Raw genomic sequence first — 24475 nt, 5'->3', positions numbered from 1 at the left:
GAATTAGGATTGAGGCAGTGCATCTACATAGTTTCAGCCGTTGATAGTACTTGGTACATGCATAGTGCTAGGAGTTATGCTACAATAGCACGATCGGGGCCGGCGGTTGCCTAGATTGCGAGTAACAGTACGTAAGTGAAGTACCTGGTATAACGCCACTGTCGTACCGACGGTCCGAGGATATGAAATGTTATGATTTGTATTAATCAACTAGGCAGTCGTCTAACAGTGACTAACACGGATCTATTACATTGAACAGTGCGGCGCAATAATATACTGTTCAACGGCAGCCTCATCTATCCGAGGACTTGGTCATCCCTCTTACTAGATATCCATCAAAGTTCTTAGAAAGACTTCAGCTTTGTTCCTGCCTCATACATTTTCATTTCCCCTCTATATTACCTTTTCTCAACCATTATCACCATTCCTTCTTTTACTTCATTTATCCATTCTATTTCCTTGTATTATTCTATCATCTTTTTATCATCTGTTGGAATATACAAGTTTCAAACTACTCAAAATGTATCGCGATATTGCCCACGCGGTGTATAAGCGGGGCGAGTCCTCCATGGGAGGCTACGAGATGCCCGGTTGGGGCTGGGGACTCATTGTGATGGATATTATACTTTTCATGCCTTTGGTCTTGTTGGTATGATACCTACTTAACGACTTGTCATCAGATAGGTCGACCAGCTTAGCTAACACGCTCCTTCAGGTAAACTACTCGCTTCAGCATGTGTTTCCCACGCTTGCCATCGTCGAGGACCCTTCGCCGCCGGCCTACGAACCCGTCTCGTTGAACGATGATGCTCAGTCCTTCGCCGAAGATAATGCCCCGCTTTCCGATGAAGCCGCGCGTGGTGGCTCGCAGGCACGTCTCATCACCTCATCTATCCGCTCTACCTACCGCACCCTGGCTGCCATCAGCGGCTGGCGCTCTATGTTCCGAGGTGTGGCTTGCTACTTCGCTCTTTCCGTCGCTACTACCTTCGTGTATGGCATTTTCGTCGGAACTTTCCTCCCATCTCTCATCGCCGGACCTCTTTCCGCGCTTGCTCTCGTGCAGCTCTACACGGCTTGGACCCACATTGTCATCTCGGCCCCGAGTTCCAAGACGTTCTGGCAACGTCTTCCTCCCTTCAAGAAGGCGTTCCAGGCCACCGCCCTTCCGATTGTTATGTACTTCTTCGCCGGCGAACTTTCTACGTTTGTCCCTAGAATGCTAGCATACGGAATGAAGATGAACATCCCTAACCCCAAGCAACCTGGAGTCATTCCCGAGGCTGACAAGAATGACATCTGGAAGGGAACTATTGTGCTTATCCTCACGCTGGTCATGCACATCTTCCTCGTCATTCCTACCCAGGTGATCCTTACCCGTGTCCAGGCTTCTCTCCTTCCCGAGGAAGATGACACGATTGTGCCTTTTGACCGCTCATTCTCGGGCAAGGTTGAGCCAGCTATTGTTGGTGGCAAGGGCTTCGTTACTATCAAGGACGCCTGGCAGTCCTTTTCTCGCGCTTCGTGGCTTCGTCTTGTCAAGTTGTATGTCAAGATCTTCGCTGCTGGGCTTGCGCTTGCTCTCCTTTGGATGGCGGTCATTATCCCCGAAGCGATCCTGATTATCAGCCGGAGCAAGAAGATCGAGTAAATGCAATCCACTTGTCAAGAAATATGGGAGCCACATCCTGGTAACTCAGTAAAACTGTACTACGTACAGATATGTGTATCTTGGTGAGAGGTGAGCCACTAGGCACATTGTGGGTCGAAGGGTCAAAAGGACAAGGGATATACTACCTACTACTTAGTAATTGGGGTTTAACCGTTTAGGAAGATCTGACAATTTGTATCTACTAGAGGTATCTACCAAGATGAACCTACTCAATGAGTTTCATTCTACATATTTAAGTAGACAGCTCAACTATGAAAGCATGAAAGCAAGGCTGGCCTTTTGGAGTCCAGCCGAACAACAACATAATATTTGGTATTTTCTCATTGTTACAGTGAAATGTCTTAGATTTGTGGAGGAGTTGTTTCAAATCCCAAGCCACCTATCAATAAATGCTGCGTGTGCTACTCAACTGTCACTCTCGTATGACGTATGAGCCTGAAAGAAGCTTCAAAGGGATTGATGAATCGTCTTCTATTCAGTATAGTTATCTGGTTGAACAACATTTGGGCAGGTGCCAACAAGTAACAGACTAACAGTGGATCCTGCGCAAACCAATTTAACTTTTGAAGCTTTGAATTCAATGTTTGCTGTTTGAAAGGAAGGAAACAACGTTGATCCCTTAGGCTGTTTTTTTCTGAGTCAGTGCCCCACTCCAGACCCACCCCCGAAATTGTATAAATACCTGTCCTCCCTCCCAACTTTTCAATTTTTTCTTCTTCTTTTCTTCTTCATACTTACCTTGTCCGAAGAGTCCTCGCTCATGAATGAGGACTCTTAAGAGGAAAGACCTGCATTGCACAGCGCGGAGTCGACCCTTTTCTATTATCCCTCGTGGATCGTAGTGGGCGGAATTTTTGGTCTCTTCACAAATCCTTTTGGGGGTTATTCTACTTTTTTCGTTGTGTTCAGTGCCGTGATGCATTGTCATGAGGAAGATGGCTTTTACTATGTTCTACTTGCACTATTGGTCTATCTCCGATGTGAAGTAGTAGTTGATGTATGATGGAACTTGTTGATGGATGCTATTGCGATTTCTTTTGCTTGCACAAATTCGACCATCCCAATCCATCTGTGTAGCTCTACAGCTCCCATTGGTAACCTCCCATATATGTTCCGTGGATACTAAACAATAAAGCAAATCCTTTTGTATCATTACATGCAAATGCTAACCCATAACTATCAAAGGTGTGCTTAGACACGCGATAGCGGTGGATCATACCAAGTCTCCAGCTGCTCAAACAGCACATCATCCCTCATCTTCGCCTCCCCATGCCACCGCTCCACCCTCTCGACCCTAAAGCTCAGCTCCACGATCAGCAGGCTGAACTCGTCGATGTCTGTCGGGCAGCTCCTGTAGAACAGGCTCTCCGTCTGCTTCGTCGCTAGGAACAGCGCGTCCCGCTCCCGACACGCCCGCAACCACGAGTACGACGACGCCGCGTCCCACAGGCCCGCGCGCATCGTGATGGCCACGCAGCCCGGACACTCGCTCCACCCGCGCTTCATGTACAGGTACGCACATCTGCTGCATGTAACTAGTTCACGACGAGCCACGTGCGCCGCGCGCTTCTCGACTAGGATCCAGGCTCGCCAGACGGCGCTGCTGGCGTTATCTACATTACTGCTACTACCGTTATTCGTTGTCGTTGCTGCTGTTGTTTTTTGCTATTGCGGCTACAATCCCCAAACCCATCCACCAGCGTCGGGATCTGCGCCCGCAATGCGCACGTCGCCGTCGAATAGTCGGATCGCCTGGCACGTCAGCAGCGCGTGCACGCGGCAGACGTGGTCGAAGAGGTTCATCGCACTACTACTACCACTACCACCGTCCGCCGCCTCCTGATCCTGCAACAGCTGCTTCACACGGTCATCCAGGACCCGCGACGCCATGGTCCGCGCACCGGCAGCTACGTACGTGGCAACAGCCGTGTACGCGTCCTCGACGCACCGCGGCATCCGAGCGCAGTACAGCTCCCGGTGGTGCAGCGGGCTGCGGCCCTCCGTCGCCCACTGCCGCAGCCAGCTCTGCACGCGGTCGACGAACCGCTGGATCACGCCGCACTGCGCGCCTTCGGGCTGGGAAGGTGGGACCGTGTAGTCTGCTACGCAGGATTCGGGGGACAGGAACCATGTATCGGGAGCGGTAGTGAATAAGGGGAGGGGGAAGGGCGGGCGGTACGGAGAGGTGGAGGTCGTGGTCGTCGATCGATGTCGCCACTACTACTGCCAACCCCGCCGCTACTCAGGTCCAGCGGCGTCGAGCGGGGAAGGTAGGAGCAGGAAGCCTACTAGGTTAGGTCTTGTATGCCCACATCGTTGACCGCATCGTTGCTGCTGTAGTTGCTACCTTGCGTCGCAGAGCACGTGCTTGTAGAAGAAAATCCCTCAGCGCGAGCGGAAGGTGTTACTTTAGGGGGTTTTCCCGCTTCTGTCACTCTAATCTATGTAGGTAGGTTACCGGATGTTCATCTATAACTTCTGCTCAAACAAAGAAAAGAAAAGGTAACCGTACGTTGGAGAGAGAACCTAAGAGCCACCAATCCATGCCTCGCCATAGATAGAAACACATCCCTGGTGAAGAGGAAGGACCGGGGGCAGCTTCATTTGTCAGCCGCAGGAGCGGACAACTGTGGAGATTTACAAGGGATCTGTAAGGTAAGGGACGGGGATCGAGGTCCGTTGTCCAATCGTCGTTGCGGGAAGGGGTCTCTCTGCGGATTTACCACGGCGGCATCCGCAGGTGAGTGACGGGTCATCTATCTATTAACGGAGCGGGGGATGGGGGTGGTTGTTCGTTAGAGGGGGGAGCTAGATGTGCGTTTTGATGTTTCGTGGTAAAGTGAGGTCTATAGAAGTCTCGGATGCCCCCCCCCCCCTTAATAAGGGGACATATGCATCACTAAAGGTAGATATATCGATAGGGGTATACAGCAACGCTGAACGAACCAGCTATACCTCATCAAGTACAGAAATATATTCAGTTAGCATACCTACCTAGATGCCACACATCCCACCATGGTCCCCTCGTAAAACTAACCCCAACCTTCCACACAACCCCCTACCCCTCCATCTCCCCCTCCCGCCCCCCTCTCTCTCTCCCAAGAAGGGAAAACCGTCCTCATCACCGAGCACGTCGAGAAGCTGGGGCTGACGAGGGAGATGTTGGCTCAGGAGGATGGTATGTTTTCTTTTTCTTTTTTTCTCCTCCCCTTTTTGCTATTTCTTTCTCTTAGCTCCTTTTGTTTAATAACCCCCGCTTTTTCTTCTTCCTGTACCTACCCCTCCCTTCCCTCTCTCTTATTAGACAAACTAGGTATACCTACAAGTCAAAGCATTCTAACCCCTTTAACAGAGGACCTCCCAGCCAACTTCGCCGTCGGGGTTAGGGGTTTGTAAGAGTGTGAGAGGGAGATGTGTATCATTCGTTAAGCTACATATGTATTGATATATGTGTGTGTATGTGTGTGTCAAGTCCTTCTATGCTATGAGGTTTTCGAAGTTCGCAACATTAACGAGGCACCAACCTAGGCCAGGTAAAATGCCCAGGCCGGCGATCAAGTGCCAAACTCGAGGGCCTTAATCGCATCCAATATCGTCACAAACCCCATATTCTACATTGTTATATCGTGTCATTTCATACCATATCCCAAACCTAACCTTCTATGCCGCCCTTGTATATTATGTCAAGTACATACACATCACCACCCATCCACCACGGTAGCATGAACATGCATGCCATTAAGCGGCCTTGCCGTGATGCCCCCCTTGATCTCGACATTCCTTTCATCCATCTCTTCTAGATTCTTGAGGGCAAACTCGAACCGGCCCAGCCACGACGCGAGCAGACACGCAAACTCGGCCTTGGCAAAAGCCAGCCCGATGCAGCTTCGGGGACCGTGCAAAAATGTCAGGAACGAGTAGTTGCTAGATGCGCCGCCGCTCGCGGCCCGCTTGTCGTCGGCACTCTTGGGCATCCAGCGGTCTGGGTTGAACTCGTGTGCGTCGGGGCCCCACTGCTCGCGGTCGAAGTTGGTCGCCCACGGGGAAATCGCAATAATGGTTCCTTTAGGTACCCGGATTCCCGAAATGCTGGTATCCACTGCGGCCTCGCGTAAGGTGAGGGGAACGGGTGCATAGTACCGCAAGACCTCGTTGCAGACGGCATTCAGATACGGCATTCGGTCGATGTCGAGACTTGTGACGTCACGGCCTGAGTCGTCGTCAATGGATGGCAGCTTTTCGCGAATCTCGTCCCGTAGGCGCTTCTGCATGGCTGGGTATCGTGATAGCATGTATACAGCCCACGTCATCGCAGTCGCGGTCGTCTCGTGGCCGGCAGCCAAGAACGTCATGAGCTGGTCAACCAGATTTTCTTCCGCAAACGCACCGGACTCGAGAGCCACGGAGAGGATATCGCGGCCCGCAACCTCCTTGCGCGCTATCGTCTCCTTCTTCTCCCTGATCAGATCGCGACATACAGTTCGGATGAACTTGGCCGCTTCACCAATTTCCTCGTTACGCTTTACTGGGAGTGCCGCGAGTATCCAGTTGGGAATGAATGACCCGAGGAAAGCTAGCCTTTGCCCTTGCTTTGAGGGGCTAAAAACACGCTGATACATTGCATTGAGCTCGGTATTCGGATTCTGGATCGCCCCAAAGTCCCGTCCTAGCCCCGAGGCTCCGATGATATCTAGCGTTGCCCGGGATGCCCAGCCACCAACATCTATCACAGCTGTCTTTTCTGCCTTCTCGGGATCTGGGGACGATGTTCCCTTGGCTGCTTTGGCGATAATGTCATTCGTCATGGCCTGGGCGGCTTCACGACCCTTGTTCCAAAAGCTCGGATAGAGATCTTTAATGTGACGGAAGGCGAAGGCGGGCAGGAGACTTCTGCGTTGAAATTTGTGTTCATCACCTTCCGCTAGGAGGACCCCTATGCCCAATAGACGGCCGAGACCGAAGCGAATAGCCCCTGGCTTCTTGAAGTCGTAACTCTTTGTTACGAGAACCTCTCCGAGGGCCTTTGGTCCACTTATGAGCAAACGCTCTTGGTTGAGGACACTTAGATATCGGATGATGCCATCGTTTGGAATCGTAGCAACCCTTGATTACTCCATTAGCGCATGATAACGTGGGTAGCTCATAATATATGGATGTACATACCACTCTCTCATAGGTATGCCAGTGGGATATTTTCTTATCGCCCCGAATTGCCCCATGAGCCAAGAACCGCCCTTGGGCTCTGGTAGGCCTATTAAAGGGGAAAATACTTTAGGATATAAGATGACACTCCATACACCGTAAAGAAATACTTGAAAAAACCAAACGGAGATAAATGTGCGAAACATATATGAATAGCTCCATTCTGGTTGGATAGACACGATGAGGTAGGATGAGATAAGAGATATGATAGAAGAGACTCCCCAAGGAAACGCCATGGCGAAGAGCGTTTATGCTGAGGTTTTCACTCAATGCTTGAATAATCGGCCTAACCTGCAGACGAATAAAGGGGGTATGAGTATATCAAAGCGATCAGACCTTGATCATGTGTCTTATGTGAAGCGAACAAACTAGGGAGGCGTATAGGGAGGTCAAAAAACCATGCATTAGTAAGGTTATGACTAAAGGTTCAAGCAATGGAGGGAAAAGAGTAATAATTAAGAAGGTAGATATTTAACAAAAAATAGAATGTATAATAAATAGCAAGCGGTGGTGGTGTGCCAAAGGCGAACGGGCAGATAGTAAAAGCGAATACCCAAGCACTTGTAACTTATAGGGTCTCGGAACGTCTATTCTCGCCGTTTGATACAAGAGTAACAGGCCAATTATGTAAGGGTGGTAGATTAGTTCGGATTAGTGCAGTAAGAGGTTTAACCCGTCGGCAAACTACTATTAAGTCAAGATGGCGTAGCGGGTTGATTTATAGTATGAGTTTTCGTCTAGTTGTCATTATGTCGTGTAAAGAGAAGAGTTAGAAGTCTCCGTAGAATATATATTGCCGAGTAGGTAGGCAGATAGGTAATATTATGTACCCATTACATGTCCTATGTAGGTAGGGTAGGGACTTTGAAAAAAAGCTTGATTACTGTAACGGTTAGACCCTCTATCGTAGAAACGGAAGGATATGAAACCGAAGATGATCGGCCCACTGACTGGTCCCTGATACAACGTGAGCCGCGGGCGAAGTTGCAGGGGCTCTTGATTCGACGATCCTAGGAGGGCAGACTGTGAAGGATAAGATGTCTTAACAATACATACACATGGTATCCTTTCAGCTGACATAGGGATTATGGGGACACGTAATAGGCCTTACCTTCTCAGACTTTTACTTTTGTATGCATGTATTTATATGTGACACTGACATACAGAATACTTGTTATTTGTGCAGAGCCGAATGGGTTTCCAGTATAGGAATGCGATACATCATGATTTGTATACTCTATCAGGCTAGACAGTGGTAGACGGGACATCTGGAGTAACGTTGAACTTTGCATACCTAACCAGTTGTAGTGTAGTATGTAATGGGGCTCAAATGTCAAATGTCAAATGTCAAGTGTCAAATGTGAACTTTGTCGGCGGAACAATTGATATTGGCCTGTGCCGAGACGGCGAGACTGATTGATCATTGCTGAGGTTTGAGACGAAGTCCATTCTCAATCGGGAATCAATTCGAGAAGTATTAATAAGAAGGTTGAAAAAAAAGTCTCCATGTGGCCTAGACTTTTTAAACGAGACACGGCCCACGGGGTTTGAAAGTTTATTCCTCGCATTCGGAAACGCTAACTGGCCAATCAAAGATGAACTATTACCTTCACCTACCCCTGCAAATCTCGCATTAAGAATCCCCAAGACGTCATACTAAATCATAAAAGTGCAAGTATGTATATTACAGAAGGCAGATAAGTAGTACATACAATAAATCCCTAACAGGAATCGTCTCGCGCCATTTGTTACAAGTATAGAGAAACACCAACTCCTCCAAGCCCATTCATTGGACAAGGGACGGGGTCGGACGAGAAAGTAAATCGCCGGCGTACATACATATACCTATATGTACTTATTCTCACGCACGAAGTTCGCTGCAACGCTTCAATCTTGGAAAGGTTACTCAAGTTTATCTTCCAGAATTCTGTGAATATAGCAAGGTACCTAGTACTATGATACTACTATCCACCTACCTCCCAGGTACATACCCAAGCATGACACTCGGTATGCTTGGAGCTCATGATTGAAGTGAAGTTACACATATGCAACTTACCAATAGCCAACGTTCATATATCAAGCCTCCATGTCTGTATGCCATGTTTGATAGTATCCTATCTGCCTATCCATGTATACCTAAGTATATCCATACTAGGTACATATACACATAGTTTTTATGTACAGCTTCTATGCTTCCTCTCCATGACCTCTTATTCTGTTTCCAATTGCCGCGCTGTGCCTGAGCTATGTTCCAAATGTACCATGTAAAAACGCCACACTCCGACCATGCTACACGAATCCTCCATCTCATGTTTTATTTGTGATGGGATTTTTGTCTAAATCCTGAAAATCATCTTTAATCGTTCGTAGGTGTAGAAACTTACTGCCGCCAGGGGCAACACCTTGACATAACCAATCGATAATCCAACGAAGAAGCCGGGGATCCCACGCTCCTTGAAGATCATGCCTGCTGTCTCTCCTATTCGGAGCCGGTGACCGTCTCCGACAGCACCGCTAACCTGCATCCGCCGCCTGATCACTTCCAGCGGATAAGATACAGTTTGCGACACGACGCCCGCGATTCCTCCGGCCGTAAGCTCAGCCCACGCACGGAGCGGTGCCGGTTTGTTCGCCGGCGCATTGGAAGGTTTGGGTAGGGTAGTGCGCTCCTGAATCGATGGTAGGCGGAAGAGATCGCTGACGGTGTCGTGGGTCAAAAAGGACACACCAGCATACGGTACCATACCCAAAAGTGTCATGGAAAATCCTCTATAAAAGTTGACCAGGCCGGAGCGAGGAACTACTGAATGGGCGGTCGAGGTGGCAGCCTCAGCGATATTCTTTGTGAGGCCGGACCCCGATTTGACAGTCGCGATAGGGGTCTTTGGTAGGGGCTGCTCGAAGTAAATCTTTTTGCAGATCTCGGCAAGTGAAAAGCGCTGGTGTCTCGTCTCGAAGGCTAGTCGTACACGAATGATTTCTAGGGGATATGTGAGGAATACGGATGATACACCCGCCATTGCACCGCTCGAGAAACGTCGTATCCAAGTTTCATTTTGCCGATTTGAACCGATGATCAAGGCGCGAAACTGCTCGTATGCGACAAACTTTATGGCGGCATAAGGATAAATCTTTAGGAGAGTAGCCGAGTGCCCGCGAAATAAACCGAGTATTCCATCGTGATGGTAGATGTCACGTATGGCTATCCCAAAGCCGGCCCATGAACCCTGATATTTAGTAAATTGTGGATTGCTAGTCTGGAAGAGGATCTTGACTCGATCGAGAGGTGCGACGGTGGTTTTGGCCTGGAAGCAACATGGCGTTATTGTTAGCACTAGGGAAATATGCGCATTGTGTTCCCAAGTGGGAGGGGATACATACGACACACCCGGCAAGACCACCAGCGATACCTGAACGCATTACATAGTCTATGCTATGCTTATCTGGCTGTTTCCCCTTCGCTGCTACCGGGGTGCTATCGCCGATCGCGTTTGGGTTTGTATTGGGGTTGGTAGCGTGGGTGACGACGTTGCTAGCTTTTCGGACGATATTGTCCATCTTGCCGGCGATAGCGCTCGTGTTTTCTTCTCGTTGAGATGGAAACTCGGACATCGAGGCATGGTTGGAGATTGCCGATGGCATTCCTGCACCACCGACCTGATCTATTATTCGAGTATGAAAAACAGCAGTACCAACACCTAAGTAATACTTTTCGTCTCGTCCCGTCCCGTCCCTTCTCTCGTGTCCGATGTTAAGGTTTTCTCGTATATCGCGTTGCGGCTGCGTGGAGAGGGATAAGGAAAATGAAACGAGAATAATGGTGCCGGAGTTTAGTAGCGAAGCCAATGACAATAGCCGTGAACGTCACTTCCAAGGTTTAACTACCTAATGTTCTTAATGTTCTGATTAATACAAACTCCACACCCCTGTAATTCCCCGAGCCCGAACCGAAGATTGCCGAGTCTTAGCCCCTTCTACCCGCCCAATGCCTCATTGTCAATTAACTACAGTTTACTAGGACTAGGTGCATACCGTGTATACTGTACCACATGTACTGTACATCGTAGACAGGTAGACTCGTGATAAGTAATAACATTTTCAAGTTGTGCTACCTCAACCCCCGGTCAAGCAAGGGATCATGTCCATGTCCATCCATTGATATGGACATGTTGGTGCGACCTGGAGCACATGCATAAACTAACAACCAACTGCATTCAATGTTCTTTCCATTAAGAAATCTTCTATAAAACCCCTTTGGGGCCGTACCAATCTATTCGTTCAATTCCCCTCTTTGTTTCGTTTCGGATCTGTTGGTTCAACGACAATACGAAATAAAAGCAGGCAATGGTCGACTTCAAAGCAACCCGATGCCTATCCTGCAAAATGCAAAATGGCCTTGACTTAATGAATTCAAAACATAAGCAGACGCTCTTATTAGTTTAGGGATTCCACCAATTCCGAGGCCACACGTCAATTCTGGCATTCAATAAGCCTATACTTCATAGACAAGGAATGAGGTATCATACTCTCTTCAACCCAGAAGAGCCTCGCCGAGAACAGTACATCCAAGTTCTACTCGGATGTAAGCCTGGCCTCGGTTTGGCCTCTCTCCTGTTGCTTGAGGTCTTCAATTTCCTCTTTGGTGGCGTTGTGTTTGACATGTAGGTTGTTGAGAGGATTCTCGGGGCTTTTCTTGAACTCAGTCTTGATCTGTGCCAGTTTCTGGCTCAGACGTAACCCCTTTCCGCTACCGTCTTCATTCATCTCTTCAAGTCTCCTCTCCTTAAACGCAGTATACGCAGCCTTGACTCTCCTCTCGGCATGCCTGTCGGCCTTCGTGACCGATGAATCTGCTAGCACTACATCTAGAGCATCTAGAGCATTCTCGATACCCGTGGCTCCAAGAGACGGAAGCTTGTTATTGTTATTGGCATTGAGGTCGAGATCTGTAAGTGCACTGTCGAGGCCCCCAACCCGGTTGGTTTTCTTAACAGCGGTCTTGGATTTCTTTGGTCCAGAACGACTCGGCAAGCTGTTCCCTTCCTCAACAAGGGCGGCGTCTCTTTCGGCCTTCCTTTTAGCCAGCTCTGCTTTCTTCGCAGCCTGTGCTTCTCTGGGCGGGAGGGGCAGTTAGTATGGGACTTGTCAAGTTCGTGCTTTGGCCCATGGAATTCGATTATTCCGTCTCATGTTAACCGCCAGGGGAATCTATTCGTGAAAACGACGGCATATCAAATGAAAAGGAGGCTCACTTCTTAGCGCTACTTTTAGCACCTTTATCCCACTCAACATCTTCTACTGCTGCTTTCTTTGCATCTTCCTCGGCGACTTTTTTGGCGGCCGTCTCGGCTTTTCGAGCCTGGCCAATGGCCTTCTTGCTTCCTTCTCCCCCCTTTTTTCCCGCCATAGTTTTTAAAGCTGATTTTAAGCGAGACGGACGTATAGTATACAGGCGGTTGATGTTGACTTTGTATCGCAATCTCTTTGCACTGGGGATAAGACGAAAGAGGCGAACATAAACTCCTCCGTTATCGTTGACATCGGTGTGGTGAGAAGGCGGGGCACCCTCCATCATCGTGGCGGGGTTGTGGATAGATGTCTGGCTAATAGAAGCAGTAGGCCGTGAGCTAGCCAAGTGAGATCTCCCGAGCTATGTATTTACTCTCTATATTTTGGTGCGTTTATACTTCGATAGTTGAGAAATGCAAATTCTGATGTAATTGATCCGAGCCCACATAGCTGCGACGTCACCTTGGCTAGTTATACTCGACATTGAAATGGCTGTAAAGGTAGTAGCATAAATACACCGCAGAAGACCTATCTAAAGTGCCAATTAAGACAAGGCACATATGCAGGTAATTTTCCTACCCAGGCACATAATTATATAGGTAGCCCTGGAGATATATAGTAAGATACCTAGGTTAGTATACTTACATGTAGGCAGGCATATTCGAAACTGAGCAATTGAGACTTTCCGTAGCTCGCCCCATCAAGGCCGCAGATGGCGGTCATACAGGGGGTTCATTGGTTGCTGACGATGCAACTGTCAACCAACATGCCGCTTAAGGTACCATTTTGACAACCCGATTTTGAACAATACGTGTAAATATGGGGTTTGGCTATACTATATAGCATCCCATGGCCTTCAGTAGGTCAGCAATGTGCTGCCTCATGGCTTAGCGGTGTAGCAATGTTAGTATATTTACTGAATCGAATTTTTGAATTGATATATCAAAAGTATACGTTCTTTGTAAAGCAGCCAGATCTTGGGGAACATGAAGAAGATGAGAAAAACGAAGACGAAGACGTCGAGGAACCGGATCGAGAGCCGGCGTACCCTTACCGTGAACTCGGGAACGACGAAGTCCGACTCCTTCGTATCCTGCCCGGAACTGGCACCATCCAATGTGTTCTTCACCAAATGCCGTTGTCCGGAGTGATGTGCTTCTTCGCCTTGTCCTACGTATGGGGCGATGCTTCTCCAAAGGAGACCATCATGCTGGAGGGCCACCCTTTTAAAATCACGAGGAACCTCTACGAAGCGCTGCACCAATTCAGACAGCGGCCCAATGACATGGGCCATCCAAAAGACTACTTCTGGATCGATGCTATCTGCATCAACCAAGAAGACGTGGACGAACGATCGCGCCAGGTAGAGCGCATGATGGACATATACCACGCCGGCCTGGTCCTCGTCTGGCTGGGGCCTGTCACGGAGCCAGACGACGGCTTTATCAATAACTTCATCCGACGACACCGCCTGTCGCGATATAGCAGGTCGCGGGATGCCTCGCTCAAGGTGTTATTCGAGAAGACCAATTCGATGTGGAAGGACTGGGACCCCATCGACGAAGACGACAACGTGGTTGTGCAGGAAGCGTTCGGGGATGAATACGGCGCCGTGGTGGGAGTCACCATGTGGTTATTGAGCCACGCGTGGTTTTCCAGAGTATGGACCCTCCAGGAATCCTGCATGGATGCCGTCCCGAGGTTTTTCGTGGGACCCCATAGTGTCCATTCGTCGGACTTCTACGACATGTTCGATATTCTGGTCACCCAGGACCGCACCTTATATCTTACCCCGGGCGGCAGGAGGATGGCGTCCCTCAAAAAGTTGCGTGATGTGGACCGGGCTCTAGACTCTGGCAGCGACGACGACATGCGAACAATGGAATTGGCGGATGTCTTCTGGCAGCTATTCAAGTTCTCCGGCAGAAAGCTGTCCACAGACCCTCGAGATCAGATTTATGGGATTCTGGGTCTGCTCAACTATATCAAGAACGAGGAGTTGCCGAAGGAGCTAGCACCGAACTACCGCCTGTCTTATGAACAGATATACTGGGACTACGCTGTCTTTCTGTTCCAGTCTCTCGGGAATCTAGAGCTTCTTGACTGCACCAACAGCGAGCTCCAAAACACACCGTCTTGGGTCCCCGATTTCCGCCACATGTCTACGGCGAGGACAATACATCGCGGAGAGAACGTACGGGTATCCTCTGACAAACGGGTTTTGCATGTCCAGGGCTGCGTGCTAGGGACGTTCCGCGACTTCCTCCCCGGCTGTCCCATGGCGCAGATATGGCCGAAAGGCAAGTCGATACCGGTCGAGCTGACAAAACGGCTCCAGGAGGTCGAGGACCGCATCCTCAAACTATCCGTAAAAATCACGGGGAGCACCCTCGAAGAAGGCTTCAACGAACTGATTCGCAACGTGACGCGTATCATCCCCGACGACGTGGATGAGACATTCCACCAGGTATATCGTCGCCTGAGTCTCCCGGTCGACAGCAAGACCCCGCCCTGGCCCCTGAAAAGAAGGAGGACGATGAATATCCAGAACAAAGAAGAAGCCGTCGCCGATCAGTTCAGCAACGCGTTCCTGCTCCTCCACGACGGCTCCATCATGCGCGTGAATAGGGCCCACGTGCAGGCCAAGCCCGGCGATGTGATATGCATCTTCAAGGGATCGCTCAAGCCGACCCTAGTGAGGGCTTCGGGAGAAAGCTACACGTTCCTAGGACAGTGTGACGTGAGGGGCGGTCCGCTTAATTCGCAAAACTTTGATGACGATTTCTGGGCTGACAGAGAAATACAAGATTTCAGTTTGATATAATCTAGCTGATACTGACGGGAGAGGGCCACTACTTCACCGTGTATTTGCTTAAAAGTATGATAGGATAACAAAAAGCTACAATACATTTATACATGAATATCATGCCTATCCGCCAGCCTCATGTAACATCTGTAAAGTGAATAGGTGCTAGACACCTAGATATATTTTCAAACGGGAAACAGCAGCTTTGATTGGAGCTTGATATTCCTCTCACACCTCCTAGGTTCCTAGGCATGAGTGTAAGATATCATGAGACATTTTAGTTTGTATCAAGTCATTCCCACTATGCTTGAAAGTCACCCTTGATCAAGGAAAGGGGAAAGCCCAGCTAACAATGATAACGTCGGCGATAACTGACTTTCTAACCAACCATGCTGCCTGTTTGAATGTAAGTGATTATGAGTGTAGGATACAGTAGGTTATATCTCAATTACCTACGCGGACCTAGCAACTTACTTGGCGGTTAGAGGACGTAGATTCATAACAATCAGAGTAGAGAGATTGTCAGATAATTTCATCTTACCTTCTAGGCATGATGCTTCTCAGGGGAAGACTTAAGCTCTCCGTTTGAACCAAGTACTTACGACAACCCAACAGTGCAACTACCAAGTTAGCTTTTTCACATACCAGAAATGCACACACACCATCAAGTCAACACAAATCAAGTCCCATGAACATGCAAAACCCACGACGCCACAACGTCACGGGTGTAGTGTATTTCTCCCTCTCCCCTCCCCTTTCTTCTCTCTCAAAAAGGATAAAACCCAAATACACAACTACACGACCACACAGACGAACATCATGATGGGTGGGATGAACGAACACGATCAAACAAACACAAGCCCACCACCTTCCATCCCCCTTTTGCTCTCCCCCTCAGTTTCCTTTCAGGAGCTGGAAAAAAAAAAAAGGGCAATTCTCCTCCAAAACGCAGTACAAGACAGCACCGCCCCATAACGCCAGAAACTCCTTTCCTTCATTTCCATCTCCTCTCATCCCCTCGTTTTCCCTTTCCCTTTCCCTTTCCTTCGAGTGGGATAGAACAGAACGTGAAGTTGGGAGGAAAAGGGTTTTCATAGCACCGGAATAAAATAATAGTAGAGAAAAGGAGGAGGAGGATAGAGGCAATTCGATGCATAAGACTTCAGGAACCTCCAAGCCAGGCCCTGTAAGTTCAGGCCCGGACCTAGTTCCAAGAGATATCGTCCTCGATGCCCAAGTTTCGTAGTCCATCTTTCACCCTTCGCCCCCCTCTTTTTTTTTCAATATTGGAAAGGAGGAAGAAGGGAAAATAAGAAGACAAGATAAGATATTACGTCACTCCCGCCTCTTTGCTCTTAGATGTGTAGGCACCTAGGTATGCATGCGTACCGTAGGCAGGTAGGTATGCAGAGGTGGCACACTCTCGTGTGCTTTGCTTTGAGAGAAGGGGAGAGGTTTTCTCATACATTACTGTAACTCCATACCATTACGTTCGCAAACCCAAAAAGAGAAAATACCTCCCAACCCCAAACCCCCCAAGAAGACAACACGCCAGCGCAGAAACCCGAACAAAGGCCCTAAGCATCCTAGACCTCCTCCCTAAAGATCGATCTGCGCTCCGACGTCGGGCTGTCGCGCGTGACCCCCTTCGGCTTGCCGACGGCTCGTCCGCCGCCCACGCTCGTGTCGATGGGCCGGGGGCTGACGCCGCGCAGGCTGATGTTGCTGGGCTCGGCCTCGTCGTCGAACGGGTTGCGGTGGCTGTTGTTGTTCGTCGCGGCTCCGTTTAAGCCGAGACCGACCCCACCACTACCACCGAAGCCTAGGTCCGAGTCGCGGTTCATGGTGCGGCCTCGTCGCTCGTCGAGCCCGAGATTTATGTTGCTGTAGCCGCCGCTGTAGCCTGTGTCGTTATTTTGAGCGGGCTGGCGCTGTGGCTGTTGTCCGCGTAGCCCGAGCTCCTGCTCCTCGTAGCCATAGCCATACCCATCGGCTTCGTGGCCGACGCGCGCGTCCCAGGCCTCGTCGGGGTCGAGGGGGCCGAAGCCCCGGCGGGACGGCCGCTCGTAGGCCCCCGCTGCAGATCGGCTACCGCCCCCGCCGCTGCTGCGCAGCGCGCGCATCTTGTCGTTGAACCATCCGCGAATGCCGCCGGGCGCTGGTTGCGGAGGTCCGTACGAGGGGGGCGCGGAGCGCGCGAAGGGTATGTACGAGGTAAAGGGTGGGGCGGGAAGCTATATTCGTTGGTGCTGCTTATCAGCCATGTTCCTTAAGTGGAAAGGGTTAAGGGAATAGGATGGGGAGGGGGGGATCAGGTGATAGGAAGAAAACGGATACGGTCATGTCCGCTAAAGTGAGACAGACATGATGCGGTGATAAGGGGTAGTGTAGAAGAAAATGGGCAGGTTGCTTGCTGATTGGGGTATGGTAGGAGGGTTAGGATGAAGGCAAGGCTAAGGGACTTACACCTAAACGGCGTGCGCGCAGCTGTGTGAAGACGATCCAGCCGATAGCACCGGCGATCACCAGCACGAACAGAACGATGAAGAAAGTTCCGACGGGGCTGACCATTTTCGGTCAATATTTCGCTCCCTAATGTGTAAGTGTTCAGGTAGGGATCAAATCAATAAATTGACAATTTAGCCCCGATCGGATCGGATCTGATGTATCTGGATGTATCTGATGGAGGGGAGGGGGGGATTCACTTGGACGAGGTGGGTTCAAGGTTGTCAAGAGGAGAAAGAGAGTGGCGAAGCTCGGCTATGGATAATACTATGGTAGGTAGATAGGACGTCAGGGAACGATGGATGGATGAACAAGTTGTGGGGTTAATTTTTGGTTGATGGGACGACGCTGGCGTATGGAGATGGAGGTGGTGGTATCTCGGTCGTCTGTATGTCTTAGTTTGCGAAGTTGGAGTTGAGGCTGATGACATGACATTCTTTGCGTTCGGCCTTTTTTTTTTCTTTCCTTTTTTTTTTCTTTCCTTCTTTTTTTCTTTTTTTGGTTTCTGTTTTTTCTCAGGTTACATACACGTACGTTTAAGGGAGGTATGTAACAAGTCAGGTACAATTGTACTAATGTAAGGTATCATTATCGGCTGTTGCGGGTCTTGGGTGCCCTGGAGCTTTTTGGGTCGTTTTGGTGGGGCTAGCATGCCTTGAGTCTAGCACCACTCACCAGTGCTCCAGCCTCCAGCCAGTCCAGCGACTCCAGCCCAGCCTACCCTGCTAGCAAGGTTATTCAGGCATGCGAGTTTCCGAATTTAGGTGTTGGCCCTTGCTTCTTTTAGTGGAACCAAGTGTGCCACTAAGAACGTCCCCACCAAAGAAAAAATGACGTTGAACTTGAGCCAACGGATGTGGCTTGTGGCACACCGGGGAATTGGAATCGTTTAAGTCACTGGTCTACATCTGTAGGCTACATATGTACTAACCTAACCTTAGTTGATTGTTACAGTACATACTTCAACGTCCGTTATCGTTACCTACATGTACACAGGTGGGAATTCCATGCCGACAAAGCCGCCCCCAAAAGCATCTAACCTTACTTTTGTCTCACTCCAAGAGTTTATTCAAACCTATCAGACTTGTTGATCACGTTACTGCACCTCAAGTGCTATTTCCCAGCCTTAGTTGTGTCTTACTTCTCTGACCATTTCTGCATCAATTTGTAAAATCTGCCTTACCTCCCCGGACTATCTAACCATCTTTTACATAATTCCCTTCTGTCTTCGGGCCGTATCAAGAAGATAGACGGCTATGCCGTTGATGATGGATATTATTAGCATATTATTGCGCTATTATATTGCAGAAAGGTAGACCGAGTAAAAGTCGATCCTTCGTACATCGTTGATGTCCTTTTAAGGGGTATGCAGTTGGTGTGCTTCAAGTAAAGTACTAATGTAGGTAGGTAGGTATGCTGCTATGATCCACATCGAATCTAATAACAAAGCTAATCGGAGACCTCAGTATGATATTGAGACGTAGTGTTCTAGCATTACGTATTACTCTAGGTATTGTAGCAGGTAGTCTATTGAACAAAAACGGCCAAGAGAGGCATCATGCAAAACACTCATCCCAGTGTCCACCGTTCCTAGCAAAGCTTTGACTCTCGACGAACTTGCTCAGAGTACAACGACCCAAATCATCGGCACCACAGCCCTGCAATGGTATGACCCTATCGTTGACCAGAATCCTCACGTACTCTTCTTCCTCTCCCCTGCAGCTCAGCTTCTCCACGTATAGTCTTGCAGCAAACGGAACAGCCCAACTAGCCGAGAACCCCTTAGCCTCCTGCGGACTGGTCCTTTCTGTTCCTGATAGGGGTTCGGTCAGGTTGTACAGGCCCAGTGCGGCATAGATCATCATCATGTCGTTGTCGTGACTGAAGTCTGCATACATGATCCGATCGAGGGGGAATGTGGAATTAGAGCTATCGAGTGTTGAGTTGGTGGTGGTGTGGTCGTCGACAGGCTGCCCCGTCAGTCTAGCCAGAAGTTCATTGACAAATCCGACCCCCTGAGTCGGCCCTAGCGGACTTCCATTACCGAAACTGTACCACTTGCCCAGGGACTGGTAGTAGTCGTAGTCGCGCCATTCATCTACCGTGAATAAATTGCAGAATTTGGACAGTTTTCCTTTATCGTCGGCTACTGTATTAAAGGGGCATAGATCCATCATGTAAATGGTTTCGTCGTCGGTTAGATTAGCACCCGGTAGATTTTCATTAAGTCTCTCGGCGAGAGGTGGCAAGAATAACTTTGTCCACGTGTCCTGTTCGTTGTGGCTCTCATGTCTGCTCTCCTCAAAGGCAGGACAAAGATTGGGACTCAGGGTGTTGTTGACCCCATCTTCCTCGGGGATGATCAGGATCTCGTACGGGTAAGGGTCCGGGGAGTGGGAATGCTTGTCTACCCGTCGAGCTTGATGGAACCCCTGAGTCCAATTAACTGCCGAGGCTATGACGCGTTCCTGACCAGAGGCGCGTATGAAGGGTAAGTTGGTGCTAGCCAGATGCTGATATCGCTCATAGAATTTGACCCCAGAGTTGACCATCTGCTGCTCGCCATAGTGCGTCAGCTGATCGGCGCCAAGGGTGTACTGGTAATCCTGGAGGAATTTGAGTTCTCCTTTATAGTCTGTCACGGAATCATGTATGCGATCAATGACGGCACCATACTCTGCGGATTTGTGCTCCGTTGGATCGCGGGCTCCATGCCTGGAGAGCAGCTGAGCAAAAGTGACCTCGCAGTGCCCAGGAATGGATGCCGGAATCTTGGAAGGGACAGAATATGAGGACGAATATTGGCCCCAAGAATGAGAAACCTCCTTTCTACAGTGGCGGTCATGTTTGTAGCCAGTACATTTCTGTGTAGAGATAGATCCCCTAAACCGGATTTGTGTGGTTAGTATTAAGTGAGCTATTTATTCTCGGGGGCCAAAAACACCAAACATACACGACATACATAAAACTCGTAGAGAATGCAATGAGTATGATGGAAAGAAGGGCACATAGTGTAAGCCTGACGCCACACACGTTGTAATCGACCCATCTTGATGTGCGTTTGTGCATATGGCCGCGAGCGGTATTCCCAGGGAGGAGGGTATATTCATGGTTGCCTCTAGCCACGAAGGACATTAAATGGCGTCTCAAGTCGGTGAAGCCCATTGTGAAAGTGGGTGAATAAACCGACTTTTCTTCATCGCAGTATGGCTAAAGGGATATAAAAGATGCTTCTAAAATGTGATTTGTGCTGAAATGAAATGGTATGTAAGTTGAACTAATTGACGCCTCAAATGCGCCAAAAAAGAATTGAAAAAAAGATGAGTGTAAGAATTGATGAATGAATTAGTTAATTTAGGTAGTTAGGTATCGTAAGAAATCAGTTGTAACCCCAGGGCCATGCCCAATACCCTACCTAGTAGGGAGTGATTAAGGATAAGTGGCAGTGATTGTGGGTATTGTGGGCAATAAGCCCCCATGGGCAGTGGACAGTGGGCAGTGCATATTATGCTCGGTGGTCTTGGTGGTCTTGGAATTTGGAAATATTCAACACCTCCAGGGCTTACTTACCCCTCTCTCTTTCTACTATGCATACCTTAGGTACCTAGGTAGGTAGGTAGCAGGTAAAGGAATCAAAGAAGAATGCAGAGGAATTAAAGATAGGTAATTACAAGGTAGGATAGATAACTACCTATAGGTAGATACTTGCGTAGATGAATATGTACCTACATATATCATAATATGTATCATATATCCATCATCTATCTATATGTAACTGACGATGAAATGTTTTATGATCCAATCATATGCAAAAATAAATCCAAAAAATGAATAAATAAATCATAATAACAAAAAATCCGAGCCAGCTTCGCTTTCATTATATATTGGGTATCATCTGTAAAAATGCCACCATCAAGATTTTAGACCCCACAGAGGTCCAGCAGCACACCAGCAAACCTCCTAGTTAGACTCCCTCCCTACCTATTAGTAGGTGAGTCTATCATTACCATAGCATCATGACCAGAGCCTGCTTTAGATGCTGTTTTCGTGCCCGAATCTATATGTCCAACCCCCAAAACCCATGTCGCACTTCAACACGGCGTAAGTCCATAAACAAAGACAGCCACTAAGGACCGCAGGGTATCATAGAATGCTATAATACAAGGAGAATAAGAATTAGACCGCAACTCCAACGCTTTGCCTTTGCGGTAGCACTATCGGGTACTGTAGCCCGGATGCGATCGCCTTGGGCGGTTCGAGTCTTGTTTTTGGAGATGCGATGCTGCTTGGTGATAAGCTCGTCGGTATTGTCTGCTCTTCTTCGACCGTCCAATCCGAGTTTGTGGAGAAGCTATCAACGCTGCACCTTCGTTCCGTCTCGCCATCGTCATCAACTACCGGCTTGGGAACATTGGTAACGGATTTAAAGCCAACACCTTGTGTGTACTCTTCTCCGGGAAAGAGCCACGTAGAAACTCGTGAAAATGATTTCTTTTTGCGCAATGGTGGCCGTAAGCGCAGTGGTAATGGAGGAGGAGGGATTCGACCCTCTACCTTGCGCGATGAGTTGGCCTTGTATGACATACGAATAGGAGTCTGGGATGGTGCAGTTTGCGGGCGGTCGCCGCTGAGACGCTCGCTAAATGAGGGGGCATTTGGAGGCAAAGCCGGAATGTCCGGCATGGGCTCCATTTCTTCAAGTCTGTTAGTGTGTGCTTGAATAAAGTAAGGTTGAGCCATAATACTAACCTGGCTCTCCGTATGCAGTTGATGGCCGGCTGCTAACATAAATGCTCTGCCTCTCGATAACGTCCTCGATCTGCTCTTGCAGTCTGTCGCGTTCCACCATAGCATTCGCAACTCTTTCCACCAAATCTTCCATCATAGGGCTTGCCTGATTTGGTGATGTGTAAGCCCGGACTCTGGCTGGCTGGGGTCGTTGCGGGGTGCTGTCATCCGACCGCGGAGACTCAAAGACAGATCCACCGTTGATGGGTCTTCGGGGTATGTGGAACGACATAGATGAATAGCTGCGTGAGTGTGCAATGTGCGGGCTATCTTCATCGTGACTTGAGAGAGTGAGTGCGCGCGGTGGTGGTGTGACCGGAGGAGTGGGATAGTCAAGGTGAGGAAGGATTGGTGAAAGCTGATTATGGGACATGTATATGCTGAGTTCGATGGGGCGGAAAGAAGCTGGCCTTGGTCTCACTTGCACCGAGTTGGGATCCGGGAAACGAAAGGACTCCGAATACAGGTGGCGGAAATTGGTAGGAGCCGATATTTGCGGCCTGCGCGATGATGAACTTGGGCGGGATAATAGCTTTCTCACAGAGAAGCTGCTCTGTCCGGAACCATGCCGCTTCCTCTTTGGAGCCCGCTCCCGATCACATGTCCTTGGGCTCGACTTGGAGCCAGGCGCAGTGGGAGGTGGAACGAATGAAGGTTCTTGATAAATTATATCGAATTGTTGTCGAGGGGCTGAAGGAGTTAGAGAATGAGAGGTTTGGATTGGGCGCATCTTCCAGCGCTTACTAGGTTGATGAGGCTTCTCATCAAAGTGAGAAGCCAACGAGGAACAACACTGAGAAACAGAAGAAGACCACGATGCATAAGCTTCCGCAAGCATCCCACCTAAGTTCTTCATGGTCACTTCATGTCGCGCTGAACAGAAAGAGAAACGACCGGCGGTTGACAGAAAAACAGAATAAAAAAAATTAAGAAAGCTAAACAGATTCAAGAGATCCAAGAGATCTAAAAGTATATTGAAAGCAGCTGACCATAAGAATCATAACCACCTTTATCAAATACGTGAAAAGGGAAATTACCTTGTGCACCTACTTACCTTTTAGGCTCAAGCAACTGAGCGGGCGGTGGCCTTATTTGGGCCTCACAAGCTCACAGGTTCTCACAGGCTCACATAAAGATGGGAAAGCGTTGATGGTTTGGATGCAGAGATACGTGACGTTGATAGGCTGTAGCGTAGATAATCGTGGTCCAGTCGGCGCTTAGGAACCGGGGTGCTGGAGAGGATTCGGATGGATGGCGGGCACACACCAAGATTGCAGGACCCCACCAGTTGTATTATGGACGGGTTCTGCACAGCCAGTCTTTTGTCTTAGAATTCCTTGCTTTATGATCCATCTAGAAGGACTTAGACTTGCAATGTCCCGCTATGCCCTCTAAAACATTGCCACAGAATTCCGAAAGGGGGGTCTCGTGGGCTTCGCAGATTGGCCTTAGTGTGTAGCAGCTAGGGCCTTAAGTTGGGAACCGTGTATGAGTATTGTCTCTCGTCATCCCCGACAAGGTGACTTTGAATGGATGACGAAGAACCGCTCTGCTTCGAGCTAAGCCGTGGGTTCGTTCGTCCGACTGAAAAAAAAGGTAACCGGAATCTCCATAGCAATTCTTGCGCAAACCGGATGTCTCCACTTGGTTACAGATACGGGAGACTACATTGCGATTTTACATATGTAGGTACGTTGCAAAGAGGATAATGAGTGTCAGGCTGTCAGCAATACATATGTAGAAAAAATAGAAACAAATAAAGAAAGTCATAGGGCCGACGGATATCCGCAGATATCTGAGAGCGGAGATGTTTTTTCCGGTTTCCTTTGTATGCAATTCTTACTCAAGGTTGTGTGCGGGCGGTTGCATACCTCCATACGGACCTACAGTAGGTCCTACATAGTTGGTTGCGAGTGCGTGTGTACGTCTGTCTGTCTGTCTGTCTGTCTGTCTGTGTTGTATTTGTTGTTTGATGTTTGATGTTTGTTCGTTGTTTCGCCTAAGATTCTATTAATACCTATGTATCTGGCGTATTGAAGCATTATCGGCACAGTAAGCATTGATCGTTTTCAAAGTGAATCATCCTCTAGGTAGGTATAGGTAGAGGATGACCAAGGAGGCTGGTGAGTGTCATTTGACGCTGAATCTGACATTTATAACATTTATAAATATGAGGGATTACCCATCACAGTCGCTCCAAGATTTGAATGACA

General features: G+C 48.9%; 8 protein-coding genes across 8 annotated transcripts; 2 read left to right on the top strand and 6 right to left on the bottom strand.

The window, feature by feature from the left end:
- The first annotated feature begins 336 nt into the window (after nucleotides 1-336).
- GGS25DRAFT_495545 (uncharacterized protein) lies at nucleotides 337-2277 on the top strand. The gene is made up of 2 exons (XM_049261452.1): nucleotides 337-649; nucleotides 716-2277. Exons 1-2 carry the CDS (start codon nucleotides 521-523, stop codon nucleotides 1649-1651), a joined length of 1065 nt encoding a protein of 354 aa, XP_049115774.1. The 5' UTR covers nucleotides 337-520; the 3' UTR covers nucleotides 1652-2277.
- Nucleotides 2278-5219: 2942 nt separating this feature from the next.
- GGS25DRAFT_330772 (cytochrome P450) lies at nucleotides 5220-7568 on the bottom strand. The gene is made up of 2 exons (XM_049257893.1): nucleotides 6836-7568; nucleotides 5220-6775 (listed from the first exon to the last, which is right to left on the bottom strand). The coding sequence occupies exons 1-2, from the start codon at nucleotides 7108-7110 to the stop codon at nucleotides 5371-5373; spliced, it is 1680 nt and encodes a 559-aa protein (XP_049115773.1). The 5' UTR covers nucleotides 7111-7568; the 3' UTR covers nucleotides 5220-5370.
- Nucleotides 7569-8810: 1242 nt separating this feature from the next.
- On the bottom strand, nucleotides 8811-10813 carry GGS25DRAFT_495520 (mitochondrial carrier protein LEU5). The gene is made up of 2 exons (XM_049261451.1): nucleotides 10256-10813; nucleotides 8811-10179 (listed from the first exon to the last, which is right to left on the bottom strand). Exons 1-2 carry the CDS (start codon nucleotides 10514-10516, stop codon nucleotides 9211-9213), a joined length of 1230 nt encoding a protein of 409 aa, XP_049115772.1. The 5' UTR covers nucleotides 10517-10813; the 3' UTR covers nucleotides 8811-9210.
- A 633-nt stretch (nucleotides 10814-11446) lies between these two features.
- Nucleotides 11447-12449, bottom strand: GGS25DRAFT_522894 (DUF1014-domain-containing protein; the record flags this gene model as incomplete). The annotated part of the gene is made up of 2 exons (XM_049264329.1): nucleotides 11447-11987; nucleotides 12127-12449. 2 exons carry the CDS (start codon nucleotides 12447-12449, stop codon nucleotides 11447-11449), a joined length of 864 nt encoding a protein of 287 aa, XP_049115771.1.
- A 307-nt stretch (nucleotides 12450-12756) lies between these two features.
- GGS25DRAFT_330433 (HET-domain-containing protein) lies at nucleotides 12757-15389 on the top strand. The gene has a single exon (XM_049257891.1). The coding sequence runs from the start codon at nucleotides 13065-13067 to the stop codon at nucleotides 14985-14987; it is 1923 nt and encodes a 640-aa protein (XP_049115770.1). The 5' UTR covers nucleotides 12757-13064; the 3' UTR covers nucleotides 14988-15389.
- A 998-nt stretch (nucleotides 15390-16387) lies between these two features.
- Nucleotides 16388-17930, bottom strand: GGS25DRAFT_330487 (uncharacterized protein). The gene is made up of 3 exons (XM_049257892.1): nucleotides 17675-17930; nucleotides 17436-17561; nucleotides 16388-17203 (listed from the first exon to the last, which is right to left on the bottom strand). The coding sequence occupies exons 2-3, from the start codon at nucleotides 17538-17540 to the stop codon at nucleotides 16556-16558; spliced, it is 753 nt and encodes a 250-aa protein (XP_049115769.1). The 5' UTR covers nucleotides 17541-17561; nucleotides 17675-17930; the 3' UTR covers nucleotides 16388-16555.
- Nucleotides 17931-18447: 517 nt separating this feature from the next.
- Nucleotides 18448-21142, bottom strand: GGS25DRAFT_495506 (phosphoglycerate mutase-like protein). Its single transcript, XM_049261450.1, has 2 exons — nucleotides 20437-21142; nucleotides 18448-20357 (listed from the first exon to the last, which is right to left on the bottom strand). The coding sequence occupies exons 1-2, from the start codon at nucleotides 20637-20639 to the stop codon at nucleotides 19031-19033; spliced, it is 1530 nt and encodes a 509-aa protein (XP_049115768.1). The 5' UTR covers nucleotides 20640-21142; the 3' UTR covers nucleotides 18448-19030.
- A 508-nt stretch (nucleotides 21143-21650) lies between these two features.
- Nucleotides 21651-23118, bottom strand: GGS25DRAFT_522890 (uncharacterized protein; the record flags this gene model as incomplete). The annotated part of the gene is made up of 2 exons (XM_049264328.1): nucleotides 21651-22168; nucleotides 22224-23118. The coding sequence occupies 2 exons, from the start codon at nucleotides 23116-23118 to the stop codon at nucleotides 21651-21653; spliced, it is 1413 nt and encodes a 470-aa protein (XP_049115767.1).
- Between the last annotated feature and the right edge of the window lie 1357 nt (nucleotides 23119-24475).

The sequence above is a fragment of the Hypoxylon fragiforme genome, assembly GCF_022984875.1.
Source record: "Hypoxylon fragiforme strain CBS 206.31 chromosome Unknown GGS25scaffold_6, whole genome shotgun sequence".
Taxonomy (NCBI): domain Eukaryota; kingdom Fungi; phylum Ascomycota; class Sordariomycetes; order Xylariales; family Hypoxylaceae; genus Hypoxylon; species Hypoxylon fragiforme.
The sequence above is the reverse complement of the archived record's forward strand: the minus strand, read 5'-3'. Positions and strand labels throughout refer to the sequence as shown.

Coding starts and splice junctions, on each gene's coding strand:
- GGS25DRAFT_495545 (XM_049261452.1), top strand. CDS start 521: ATGTATCGCGATATTGCCCACGCGGTGTATAAGCGGGGCGAGTCCTCC. Junction 650..715: donor TCATGCCTTTGGTCTTGTTG/GTATGATACCTA, acceptor ACGCTCCTTCAG/GTAAACTACTCGCTTCAGCA.
- GGS25DRAFT_330772 (XM_049257893.1), bottom strand. CDS start 7,110: ATGGCGTTTCCTTGGGGAGTCTCTTCTATCATATCTCTTATCTCATCC. Junction 6,776..6,835: donor GGCATACCTATGAGAGAGTG/GTATGTACATCC, acceptor GGAGTAATCAAG/GGTTGCTACGATTCCAAACG.
- GGS25DRAFT_495520 (XM_049261451.1), bottom strand. CDS start 10,516: ATGCCATCGGCAATCTCCAACCATGCCTCGATGTCCGAGTTTCCATCT. Junction 10,180..10,255: donor GTGGTCTTGCCGGGTGTGTC/GTATGTATCCCC, acceptor TGTTGCTTCCAG/GCCAAAACCACCGTCGCACC.
- GGS25DRAFT_330433 (XM_049257891.1), top strand. CDS start 13,065: ATGTTAGTATATTTACTGAATCGAATTTTTGAATTGATATATCAAAAG.
- GGS25DRAFT_330487 (XM_049257892.1), bottom strand. CDS start 17,540: ATGGTCAGCCCCGTCGGAACTTTCTTCATCGTTCTGTTCGTGCTGGTG. Junction 17,204..17,435: donor TGCGCGCACGCCGTTTAGGT/GTAAGTCCCTTA, acceptor CAACGAATATAG/CTTCCCGCCCCACCCTTTAC.
- GGS25DRAFT_495506 (XM_049261450.1), bottom strand. CDS start 20,639: ATGGGCTTCACCGACTTGAGACGCCATTTAATGTCCTTCGTGGCTAGA. Junction 20,358..20,436: donor GCATTCTCTACGAGTTTTAT/GTATGTCGTGTA, acceptor AATCCGGTTTAG/GGGATCTATCTCTACACAGA.